The sequence below is a fragment of the Lygodium microphyllum genome, chromosome 11 (assembly GCF_053477565.2).
Source record: "Lygodium microphyllum isolate KBCC chromosome 11, Lygodium_microphyllum_v1.1.10, whole genome shotgun sequence".
Classification (NCBI taxonomy): Eukaryota; Viridiplantae; Streptophyta; class Polypodiopsida; order Schizaeales; family Lygodiaceae; genus Lygodium; species Lygodium microphyllum.
Window position 1 is genome coordinate 24,599,969 of NC_141145.1, and position 13,602 is coordinate 24,613,570.

General features: G+C 39.1%; 1 protein-coding gene across 3 annotated transcripts; it reads left to right on the forward strand.

The window, feature by feature from the left end:
• The first annotated feature begins 7,667 nt into the window (after window positions 1-7,667).
• LOC148028637 (glycosyl hydrolase 5 family protein-like) lies at window positions 7,668-13,148 on the forward strand. Of its 3 annotated transcripts, none has more exons than XM_087687436.1 (4): window positions 7,668-7,703; window positions 8,580-9,469; window positions 10,583-10,962; window positions 12,562-13,148. In XM_087687436.1, exons 2-4 carry the CDS (start codon window positions 8,631-8,633, stop codon window positions 13,017-13,019), a joined length of 1,677 nt encoding a protein of 558 aa, XP_087543562.1. In that variant the 5' UTR covers window positions 7,668-7,703; window positions 8,580-8,630; the 3' UTR covers window positions 13,020-13,148. The 3 variants fall into 3 exon arrangements, with proteins under 3 accessions (XP_087543562.1, XP_087543563.1, XP_087543561.1); XM_087687437.1 differs by lacking the exon at window positions 7,668-7,703 and adding an exon at window positions 7,985-8,001; XM_087687435.1 differs by lacking the exon at window positions 7,668-7,703 and having other exon boundaries at window positions 8,067-9,469.
• The last annotated feature ends 454 nt before the right edge of the window (window positions 13,149-13,602 follow it).

A 13,602-nucleotide genomic window follows, 5' to 3' on the forward strand; every position in this document is an offset into this window, starting at 1 on the left:
AGGAAGCTAGGAAGATAGGAGGACAATGGGAAAAAGGGCCTCTAGGCCACGGCCGGCCATGTAAAAAAGGGGATAAGGGGATGACCGCCCAAAAGGGATATAGGGTTTTGTATATAAAGTGGAAAAGTGAATGAGAAGCTCATTCTTGTGTGTGGCCAAAGCTTCTTCTTCTTCTTCTCTTGTTTCTTGCCTTCTTGCTTGTGCTTGAGTGAAGGATTGAGGGAGTGTGAGAGAGTGAGGGAGTGAGTGTGTGAGAGTGAGGGATCATGGAGAAGAAGCTCCCCATCTTCTCTCTTCTTCTTCTCTTCTCTTCTCTTGTCTCTCGCGGCTATGGAGGATGGAGCTTGATGGAGAGGGCTTGAGGTTGGTTGAGCTTTCCCCAAGGATCCTAGAGCTACCAGAGTGCAAGAGAGAGGAGGGAACTCGATCAAGCATCAAGGTAAGCTCACTACACCCGTAAAGTAGGCATTGAGCGTCGGCTATGTGAGAGGTAGCCATGGCCGCTCGACTTGAAACACTTGATCAATAAGCGGTCCGTAGGTCTCGGAGTAGAGCTCCGAAGCTCCCCTTCATGAACCTAGATGTAGAGCAATGAGGTTGGCTACCTTCTTGGATAAAGAAGAGAAACTATTGACCTCATTGTCCATTGAGTTGGGTAGGTTTGGGGAGGTGACCTAGACTAGGCACTCATGGGAAAGAGTGTCTAATGGTGAGAACTTAGGTGTCCATGGGACCACATATCATCTATACTCAACCACCAATCCTTGTACCCATTCTCTCTTCTACTTGGAGACAAGCAAGGCAAGGCAAAATAGAAACCTCTTCCAATGAATCAATATTGTTGTAGGGTGCCCCATGCAGAGTATGTGGACAGGAACCATCACCCAAACTCTTCCACGGTAGCAATCTTACCCATAAAATGATAATGCCGCTCGGACTCACAAGACCTTCTTTTGCTCTTGTCTAGGTGCCTTGTTCTTCTTAGAGAACTCCTTGATCTGTGCTCGCATCTCCCTCTCCATTGGTGCCATGTCAACATGATCATTTCGAGCAGCAACAAGGTAATTGAGCTCCATCATATCTTCATTTATCCCTACTTTTTTTGGTTGTTTAGCACCAATGTTAGGGCCTTGTTTGCTATTGCTTGCATGAATGGGAGGAGGGAGAGAGCCATGTGGTAGTAGTTAGTTTCCACGCTTTAATTACTATAAATATCTTTAAAGCCCACTTTGTCATGTTCTCTTCCTTTCTCTCTCTACTTAACACAAGATTTTGTCCCTCATCAAATTGGTAGAGTCTCCAGGGAAAGTTTTGTATACACTAGTGACATCACATGGCATCATCCCAATGGAGAAGAAAGCTTGCAACCTTTGGGACCAAAGAAAGGAAACCCCAGAAATGCTGGAGGTCTTTGCTGCCAATGCACTGAAAATCACAATGGATGTAAAGTTTGCTTTCTTCCCCAATTCATGCTACTACTACCATGAAATCGGACATATTGCAAGAAAATGCCTTAAGAAGCAAGTAAAATAAGAAGTGCACCCTAATGAACAAAAGAAGAAGGAGAAACAGAGAGAACCATAGAAGAATTTGAAGGTCCAATCCTTGGCAAGAAAGAAAGGAGAATAAAGAAAAAGAAAAGGGAAAGAAGGGCCAGAATGAGTCTAATCATGAGAAGGAAAACATGATGCATGCTCGAAAGAAGAATCAAAACCCACCGAAGGGAAGGAAGAATCCCTCCCTCAAGCAACAAAACAGGCTTGCTTGATGGACTAAAATATTTATGATGCGCTTGACAAGGATGAAGGCATATAGTATAGTAAGTATCAGTATTATGAACAACACAACTAAGCTAAACATTATCACTTGGAATTTGAGAGGCCCGTGTACTGAGGCAAGAAGGGCACACTACAGGAGGATCCTCAAAATGAGGAGACTCAACATCCTAGAGTTGCAAGAAATCAAGCTTCAAGATGAAGAATGGGCAGTGAAGGATTTTGTAGGATATGTGTGTTTTCGCCTCATGCAAATGGGGGAAGGGGGGACCTTAACCTTGATCAAGGGTTAAAAAGGATGAAGAGAGATATTATGCAATAGGAATGATGGTCATGGATAAGGAAGAGATCTGTGTGATCTCGATCTATGCACCCAACAACTTTAACAAAAGAGTTGTTAAGTGAAAGACGCAAAGATGACAAGCATTCCCACACTTCCGATTTGATATTTCAATATGATCACTGGTGATGGGGACTAATCCCATCAATCTACATCGTTATCAAGGGAGGAAAGAGCTGCTTAGGATGCATTACGTTTGGAACACGAGTTGGTGGACATGTGTCACACATTAGGCAATGATGTTAGCAAATGTCTCACATGGCATAACCAACAGAAGGGTTTGAATTGGAGAGCAGCAAGATGAGACAAAATCTACGTGAAGCACTCGGCATGTGTGGATGTCACTTGGATCCGAGATGAGGGTACTCCCACAATTCCACAACTCATATCAAACCCCACTTGAGATGATATTCAGGGTGATTGGCAACTACCATGTGGACTACTACCCACTACCTTTCAAATTGAATGTCTCATTCCTAAAGGACAAGAACTTTAAAAGAGGGTTGTAGGAGCAGTGGAAAAATACAATGTGCAAATTTTAACATCCCTTCCTCAAGCTACATGAGTGTATAAGAGCTATAATGAACTATTCCAACAAGCAACGTGGTCACTATTGAGCTTAGGTGTCTAGGACTAACATGGATACTGTCATTGTTGTTCATGCTTTTCTCCTTATTGCTGCTACTATCCAACCTAACGATTGTAGTCTTATGTGGAACATTCAAAATGTTGAAGATTTCATTAAGGCTAGATAAATATATCAAATTCAAGGTTATCAAATACAATTGAAGGTGAGGTATGAGATTGAGGGAGAAGCCACCTACTTTGCCTTCTTCCAAGCAATCCAATTTAAGAAGAAGAAAGAAACATACTATCATCCAAGATGTTGAGGGGACTATACATTGAGATGATTTCTCAATAGCTAAAGCCTTTGTGGCACACCTACACTTGATTGCTGGACAAGAAGCCCCTATTAATCTAGAATATGAGGAGGCAGTGCAAGAACTTCTCTCCCCCTATGCTAAGAGAATGTCAACTTGGAAGTGGTCACTCTCATGGCTTTCCCTTTCACTATGGATGAACTAGAGTTCACAATAAAGAAGATGAAGGTAGGCAAATCTGGAGGCCCTGAGGGCTCCCAGTAGAATACTATAGAGTAATATGGGAAAAATGCAAGAATGATGTGTGTGCAATCATTTTCATCTAAGAGGTATCATGCTATAGGATGCAAACCTTGGGATGATCAAGCCGATACCCAAATCTCCGAATAGGGTGATGATCAACCAATGGAGGCCACTTACCATGTTTAATGTCTACTACAAGATTATGACTAAAGCAAGAGCACTGAGAATCAAGTATCTTCTACCCTCAATCATCCATAGGGATCAATATGGATTTATGCATAGAAAATGCATACATCATGCTATACTCAACTTGGCATTCTTTGTGGATTGGGAATTGCAACATGATGGGCAATTCGTGCTTATAAACATGGATATGGACAAGGGTTATGACCGAATTAGATGGGATTTCATTCTGGCCACAATCAACTAGATGGACTTTGGGAGACCCTTTAGCAAAATGATAAGTGGGCTATTTATTACTACATCAACTATAGTAAATGTAAATGTCCTAATATCTCCTCCATTCCAAAATGAAAAAGGTCAGTATGCCAAGGATGCCCATTGGCACCACTCTTTTTCGCTATAATAACATATCATCTACTCAAAACAATTGATTTTGAAATCAAGGAAGGATCCCTCAAGCGATTTCCCTTGTAGGATGGATTGATGTATGATGACAATTGTTCGCAAAGATAATTCCAACATTGTAGAAGCCAAAAAGCACAACGCTTGCACACTACTTAGTATTTATGAGCTATTTTGCAAGGCATCAGGCTCAATGATCAACTTGAAGTAGACAAGATGATGGTGATCTTGTTGATGCAAGAGAAGAAGGAGCTAGAAGCATGTGGCTTTAAGTAGATTATCAATCTAGGCCAAGTATTTAGGTACTTAGGCTATCCAATGGGCATAGACCTCATAGAAAAACAAAGATTCTATTTGCTCATAGCCAAGGTGGAGAACATAATCAAAACCATTTAGAAGGTGCCCATGGGCTTGAGTGGAAAGATAATCATCCTAAAGTACATCATCTTGCCAATAGTAGCATTTGTAGCTACACCCAATCCCTTCAACAAAGTCATGTGGGAAAAGATTGAGAGACTCAAGTGACTTTGTTTGGAGCTATGGGAAAAAGAAGATATGGCATGCTATTCCCTAGAAGTAACTCACCATGTCAAGAGCAGATGGTGGCATGGGAATAGACCTAATGAGGGACAAAGTGGCACACACGCAAAGCAGAAGAGAGGAAAGTGTAGTGGCCTTGAATGATATGATGTACTAGGTGCTAATATAAGGTTCAGGAATGGGACAAGACTCCTACAAGAACTGGGGACACGACACTCATGCAACACATATGGCTAAAACCTGTTTGCTTATCAAGATAACATAGCCCCTATTAAAACTAATTGGAAAAAATCACTAGTAGTGTGGATAGAAAGGGTCTAATTAAGTGGAAAGATGTATGTAGCCCGTAGTAGGGAGAACTCAAAAAGATTTAGGAGCTCATGGAGGAATATAGCCTAGCTCAACTAGGGATGGAGTGGGTAAAGAAGGCCTTGCAGAACAAGAGTGAAGAATGGCCCACCTTGTAGGTCTATAAAGAACTAGTTCTTAAGTCCTTGATAACCAAGAGAGGGAGAAAATCCCTACAAACAAGAGGAATGAAGGACTTTGAAGGTCGAAAGGTGGAAGATTTCTTAGCTCTCAAGGAAGAATGGAAGTGACAATTTCCAAAACAACATTGGAAGGTTTGGAGGTGTAGACTAAGGAGAGTTTAGAGGGAAACACCTTCAAACAAACTCAATGGATTCCTTTGAAAAGTATGTCCTAGAAAGCTACCAACCAAAGAGAGACTAGGCAAGTTTATGAAGATAGGTGATCTTTATATGATGTGTGTTAAGAGCAAGGAGTCCATGCTACATGTGCTCTTGCACTACATAGTAGCAAAAGCTATCTGAAAAGGAGTTAAGCATTGGCTTAATCGATTAAGACTACAGTTGCAAGGTTGAAGATAGCTCTGTTTCAGTTACAAAGGGAAATGGAGCTAGGAGACTTTGAAGGTATGGAACATGGTTAGAGCAATAACCCTCAAAGCCATTTGGGCTGATAGGAGTAGGGTAGTAATGGCCAAAGCTAGTAGAATGCATACTAGTAAGGTACATGACCAAGTAGTGAGGGAAGTATTAGCCCTTTTAGGGAAGATTTCAAAAATGGCTCACGTGTTCAAAGTGAGTCTGAAAATGCTGGAAGAAAGAAAAAGTCATGTAAGGACATGGCAATAGCCTTTTTTGGCCAAAACCTGAAGCATCCTAGAGATGCAGATGTAAATATTATCCTTGTGATAGAAATATCAATATTATTTGCACTAAAAAAGTGAAACTAAAAGTAGTTATTATTCGAGACCACTATCTCTGTGAGTTGTGGACCATGGCTTACACACATATTTTCAAATAGGGTCAAGTGATGATAGATCCTTTAGAACATTGTAAGACAACATTTCCAACAAGTTTAGGTATACTTTCTTTCAATAAGTAAGCATTGTTCTACTTAAGCAATCCCTTTGCTAGCTTTTAACACTTATTATATATCTCTTGTATATGAGTGTATATAAAACTTCCCAAAAGTGTTCTTAGATAGTGTTTGCATACATTCCGTTTGGGAAAAGTATTTGGCTTGTCTTTTAAATTTGTTTGAGAAGTGTATAAAATATCAAATGTCCCCTAAAACTCTCAAATGCCAATAGTCTTCACACAAACTTGACATGTAGTGTGTAAATGATGAAATTTTCACCACTTAGGGTTATTTTGAGTTGCCTTATAGCTTTGACCTTCAAAGGGTACACAGGAGTTCAATGCTTCATAAGTTGCCTCCTTAGAGTTTTGACCTTAAAAGGGCACAAGGAAGTTCAATGCTTCATAAGCTATGTAGGCTATAAAAGATAAATTATTATGTTTTCCCCCTAATATCTCCCACTCCTTATACGATTACCTTTTATCCTTTAAGTGGAAAAAATAGTATCATCACAAATCTATAAGAAGCTTAAGGAAATGAAATCAATGCCTATTTTGAGATCCCCAAATATTCCATGTGCATGTTAAATAAATTCTTAGAGGGCTTACTATCAAGAAATCTCTGTATTACATATGTTCAAGAGGTATCTTAAGAACCTCGTATATTTATGAATTGTGATGAATTAAATGTTTCCTTTTTATCGTAAACCCATGAGATTTGTCTAAAAGTGAATTTCAAATAAACACCATTGCAAATGTAAGTATATACATTTTCAACACCCCCCTCCACCCCCCCCCCCCAACCAATTGCACCCAAAACCAAAAGAATGCATTGACATTTGCAATTGGATGTCTCCCTTATGTGTCCTAGCATGAGCTTCAGGATGAGTATAAAGAGAATATATAGATTTCCAAAGTAGGTTTTGCAAGTTTAATATCTAGAGATTAACCACAAAACCATCAAAAGAGAAGGTGTATACATGGCCTAAGTGATAATGCACACAAAGCCAATTCAAAAATTGAGTTGTAATGTGCCCTTTTACACATGTAATTGTCTTTTTCAAGGCTTTTCCAACACGATTACGGATTTAGTGCATAATAGTCAACATGATTATAAGGTTTGGTCTAGTGGATCATATGTATTTTCATATTGTGGATATAGGAGCTTTTGTCAAATCTCAAGTGAAGACACAAAATAGAAATATGATGAATGAGGGAAAAGTTCAACTAGGAAGAAGTACTATTGTTCCTATGATGTCAAATGAGGTCTATACCAACAATGACAATGAGTGAGACATATAAGAGTGCAAGATTTATGAGAAGCTTTTACATGGTGGGGAGACATGGTGGCTAATCATTGTAGGAGTAAACCTTAGTATCACATGCATTCAAGGCCTAATTTAAAAAACCCTTACTTGAAAAAATCCATTTGTTGAACCCATAATAGGGTTTATTCATTCAAATAAAAAATCTCACATACTTGAGTTAGAAATAATGACATGAAAGCAAATTGCTAATATAAGTGATACCTAGTATCCATGGGATATTATACTTGACTCAAACATTTTGACGTGAATCATAATTGCTACCATAAGTGACACCTAGTATCCATGTAGCCATGGGAGATTCACAAAGCATAGAAAAATCTAAAAGATTTTGAATAATTTGAAAGATTTTGAAAGTGGATTTGCATAGAGAATCATGATGCGTAAGCGCATGCTCTTTTAATGATTCTCTCACTATTTTGACGCATGGGTGTCATTCTTTTCATCATTTATTTGAGGATAGCACCTAGAAGTTTCTTACAAAGTCACTCAAAGTATACCACATTCTTGATTTATGCTTGATTTATGCATACGTATGTGATGCATATATTGTGTGCTTTAGCAAGATGGAAGAATGTTGGCTAGACTTTTCAATGAAACGAATACCACTATACAATTTTTGAAAAGAGGTACTTTGCGTTTTGATTGAGATGAAAGCAAGTCTTCTGCGTTTTGATTGTTCAATGATGAAAAAATGATGTTGGTTAGTTGAGGGTTTTGGAGTGGGCTAAAAGCATCACACATTATTGACACATAATTTGGTTTCCTTTACACGGTTTCCAATATATTTATGATTGGCATACTTAACTCACTTTCCTTTACATAGGTAAATACACTTCAAAGGCATTGATAAAGGAGGTTTGACCATAACAGACTTGGCTTGCATGTTGGGATAAAGGAATGTGGTTGGTGTTTGGTTCGTAAATGGTAGTTTAATCTCAGTTGCTTATTTAGGAAAATCTTAACAAAGTCATCTGTTAAGTTTTCTCGTTGGTGGGTGTTATGTGAAATTGACTAGGATAGTTCATTAATTAAGGATAGTTTAACCAAAGTTATGTACTAAAGGGAACATGTAGAGTACTGCAACTCGTAGTTGGTAGAGTTAATTGGATATTGCATATAGCACGATGGCAAATATCAATTTGATTTGACCTGTGTATTTGGCTAAAACTATACCTTGCATTTAATAGTTGTCATGTTTGATTCCACTTGTGTATTTAGTTGAATTCGTACCTAGTATGTCATTATTATCATGTATTATAAGTAGCATATGCATCGAATGGGAGGGTGTATATCTGGCTAAACATATACTTGTTCCATTTTTGTCATATATGATGGGACACATACACATAGGATGGGAGGGCTTTGCCTCTGTTATATGTTGAGTAACTTATGTGTAGGATGGGAGGCCTCTATAAGTGTTGTATAGTAATATAGCACTTTGTATTTTGAGAGGTGATGGAAGAGTAAGTGTTGTATATAAAATGATGTGTGCCTTGGAACAGGTGAAGGTTGAGTGATTACAATACAAACCTAAAATTGGACGAGAGGTTAGGATGATGGAGGGGCGAGAGATGAATAGGGGAGCATTAGGATGGAACTTATCTAGGGTAGTGGTGGTGGTGGTAGTGGTAACGGTGATGAATGTGCCCTATAGTGGTGGGTTACCGCTGTCGACGCGGTCGAGGTGGATAGTGGACGAGGCGACGGGCGGGCGGGTGAAGCTCGCGTGCGTGAATTGGGCGGCACATTTGGAGCCGATGCTCGCGGAGGGGCTGGACAAGAGGCCGGTGGACTGCATAGCGGGGCAGGTGGCCAGGTGGGGCTTCAACTGCGTGAGGCTGACGTGGGCGACGTACATGTACACCAACGCGTCGCTGTCCAACCGGACGGTGGGGGACACCCTGGCGGCGCTGGGCCTGCAGGGCGCCATGGCGGGCATCGCCAAGCACAACCCATCCTTCCTGGCGCTGCGGCCGCCGGGAGCGCTCGCCGCGGTCGCGGCGGCGCTGGACGCGCGCGGGCTGATGGTGATCCTGGACAACCAGATCAGCGCCCCTGGCTGGTGCTGCGGCGAGCACGACGGCGGAGGCTTCTTCGGCGACCGCGAGTTCGACCCGGCGGTGTGGCTGAGCGGCCTGCGCGCCGCCGCCGCTGCCTCCCGCGACAGCCCCGCCGTGGTGGCCATGAGCCTGCGCAACGAGCTGCGCGGCCGCGCGCAGAACGCCGCCGACTGGTACCGCTTCATGCAGATGGGCGCGGAGGCCATCCACCAGCAGAATCCCAACCTCCTCGTCATCCATGGCGGCCTCAGCTACGCCCAGAACCTCAAGTTCCTCGCCTCCCGCCCTCTCAACGAGTCCCTCCAAAACAAGATCGTCTATGAAGTCCACAGGTAAACCCCCACCACGCCAAAGAGATAAACATGCGTGTATGTGTGTGTGTTACTATCTCTCATGTTTTATCTTTTTCACCCAAGAGATAAACGTGTGTGTGTGTGTGCGTGCACGCGCGCGTCCATATAATACACAGTGATGAGCTTTAGAGAAGGGTTAGAAATATGATATCAAAGAAATGATGACAAGCATAGAAAACTTGAGATCATCATTACTATGTGTTGACAACCTTTAGCATTACACTATTAAGATTTTGATATGATCTCGTTTCACTTTTTCAAAAACAATAAGTTGTGCACACAAGGAATAACCTCACCAAACTTCAAAGAGCAAGACACAAAGGCCTAGCTAGTCAGGTCGAAAAAGTGTATGTTGTACTGTTTATGTGTGAATAGGAAGAGAGTAATCACTTACCATCATTCAAGAAGATTTATTAAACTTTTTCTAGGAATCAATAAATTTCATATGGAGCACATAGATAGATACATAGTAAATATTGACCACCACAAAATAGGGTATGCATTTTCCACAATGAAATAGAAACAAGGGTGCACTATTGTGCCCAAGAGCATTGCCCTTTTTTTTGCACGAGAGAGAGAGAGAGAGAGAGAGAGAGAGAGAGAGAGAGAGAGAGAGAGAGCACCCTTTTTCTTTAATTTTCTAAAATAAACTCTTCTTTCTTGAAAAGTAAGATATCAACATATTTCAAGGCTAAGTGGACCGCTTAATTGAAGCTAACAGTGCATAAATTTTTTGGGACTTTGCACAACCTTGTCACAACACCATTGCTATTTAGAACCTTTGAAAAAAACTTGTAAAATTTTAAATTTATTACATGATTCAAAATATCATAATTTGAACCACGAGTTCAAGGGCTATTGTTATCAATAATAGACAATTGATTTAAGAAAAGTGAATATTCAATGACTACTTTTATCATGATCCCATATGTCTCTCTTTTTCTAGCTTACACTTCTTAGGGTTCATGTGTATGAGTGAAACCTTCAAGCTTCAATATATTTAGTTTTTGCTTTTATGGTTCAAATAGTTAAAGGTGTGCATGTTTTAGATCTCTAAAAATTTGTTCTACATGTGCATTCACATTTATGTAGGTATTCCTTTACAAATGGAGACTCTTACATGGATGACTTAGACCACAAATGTGCTGCTGTCATGCAACAAATCATGGGAGCCTCTGGATTTGTCACCACACCTAACCAGTCCTTTACAGGTCCTCTCTTTGTAAGTGAATTTGGGGTTGACCAATCAGGTGCTCATGACAATGATAATCGGTTCTTGCCTTGCTTCTCGGCTTTCTTAGCCCAAGAAGACTTTGATTGGGCATATTGGGCACTCCAAGGTAGCTACTACTTGAGACAAGGCAAGGTTGATGCAGATGAGACATATGGCCTCATGAATCATGCATGGAATGCCCCACGCAACTCCTCAATATTACAACGCTTGCAAGCCTTGCAATCTCCTTTCATCCAAGGTGAGAACTTTGGGTGCCCCCAAACTCAAAGAGACACAAACTTCCATATAAAGATTCTCCACTTAGTTTTATACTTTTACGTTACTCTCCACCTAGTTTCATATTAACAAGTCACCCTTTTAGCCTCTCTATGATAGAACATAGCATAACTACATTGATTAGGATATTTGCATTTCGAAAAAAAATAGACATGCTTAAATCTACCTTTAAAATCATTCTCAAAAGTTGCAAGCAAGAAAAAATTGCCTTGATCTTAAGGATTCTCAAAGCATATAATAGAATAGTTTGCTTGGGCATAGACTATGTAGTTATATGACCAATATATTAGCTCTAGAATAAGATAAAGAGCATCAACAATGTATCTTCTTGAAAACCATTAACAAAAGTCAATGATATACAATGCCAATATACTTTTAAAGTACAAGTTCTTGTCATGCAATATTGTGGTTGTTTGCTAGGACATTGTTAAGTAATTCAAAGTTTTCTTATCCACATAGGCATCAACTAGTAGTTGGTTGACTCTCAAACTATCAACATCGTAGAAGGAACAATGGAAGTGGGATTGGCCAATAAACATTTAGAGGATAATGAAAATGGTTACTAATAGGATCTCCTTTATATTTGCATGTGGCCTAAGAAGAAGAAAATGAACTTGTAAGAGGTGGTTAAGGGTGATGATAATTGAGGCCTTGAGAGTACTAGAATCTCTATGTCACACTTCTCTATGTAAGTTTATGAATACACAATGGTTAAAATTTATTCAACATTTTCATGTATGAGGATAAAATCGTGTGCATAGATCTCGTGCCAAGTGCATGCATGCACACGATTTTGCTCATGTATTGAAAAAGTACAAATAGGGCTATTAGGGCACAACACGTCCATCTTGATGAACATTTTGAGTTATCTAAACCTCACACACACTCTTAAAGTTAATCAAAGAAGCATAGAATTTTAATTGAAAATGTAGAAATACCATACAATAACTTGTGGCTTCTACCTATACTAGGCCTAGTTTTTGCATCAATGCTTTGTGGACAAAATAACTTAAATAAGTACATTCATTATCATACCTTACTTGAAGGGGAAAACAATTGTATCTCAATAAACATAATAGAATTGTGAATAAATGGAATAATTTTAATAATTACCATTGCAAGTCTTTGCACACAACTTTCTTCTCTATGCAAAAGTTCTAATAAGCAAGATATCATTTTACATGACTATTCATGCCATTTATTGTAAGTATCTACATACAATTTTCTTTTACATGCCCCCAAATCTCAAATAAATAAGATATTTATCATTATTAACTTAAAGATGTATTTCAATTTAAATTTATGAAAATACTTCTGTATGTTGTTTTGACAACAATAACAATATGGACTCACTAGCCTTTCTTCATGATGTGAAATTTTAACATCATGACTCTAATGAGATCATTGCACATATGCTAGTCCCCCTTCAAATCCTCTCATGAGATTATGAGGTTTCTTATGCATTCAATCTAAGCAATTAGAATTCGCTTTTGCATGGAGTTGATACTAATATTTACTACTTCTACAAGAACTTGTATTTACTACTTTATTTTACAAGCAGATATAGATCTCAACACTAGCAATGAAGTACATCAAGTCATTTTTCATCCATCTACGGGACTTTGCATCAATGTTATTTCGACAAGTGCATTAACATTGGGATCTTGCAATTTACAATCAACATGGAGGCTCAACTCTAAAGGACAAATCACCCTCGATGGAACACGATTGGTTATTTCAGCCCAAGGTGAAGGACTTGAAGCAATGCTTAAAGTTTTTCAAGAGGAAGAAGAAGCTTCAATCTGGAAAAATAACTTCACTTTCACACATATGCAGTTCTCAACAAAAGTTGGTAATAATGAGACATTATGCCTTGATGGGAACTCACCACCCACAATATACACAAGGACTTGTATTTGTAGCAATCAGAAGCAATGCCACATAGGTCTTGTTAGCCAATGGTTCAAACTCATTGATTTCAATGCATTACACTCACAAAAAGCATTCTTAAGTTTATAGCTAGTAAGGCACAATGTCAAAATATTGATATATGTTCCTTTTGGATTATGATATCACCATGACTTATTGGCTACTTTATGAGGTTCTTAATTGACAAGAGATATCTTGACATCACCATGGCTTGTTGGCTACTTTGTGAGGTCCTTGATTGACAAGAGATATCTTGGTTATATTTAGATTTTGTGCTTGGATACTCAAGAGTTATATTTCACTTAAAATTCAAAGCACCTAACAAACTTCATGATGAAAAGAAATTGTCTTTCAGTTAAAGTACCTGATGGATTTTATCATGAGAAGCACAAAATTTTAAAACTTTATACACATAGAAAATCACGCATTTGGATACTTAGTTTGTCAAACTTCAAGTAACTATTTGAATAATGAAGCAGAAAGAATATATAGTAGAAAATTTATCTTTCTCTCATCTATCCTTAAACCACTTTGAGACTCTTGTGCACACTTAAATATTGACTTATAGATCGAAATGTTTAAGTAGAATTACATGACACCTTAGGTTAATGCTATTTATCTACCTTTTTGTCAATGTGACATGACCTTGATACATGTTTACCCATGAAAACAT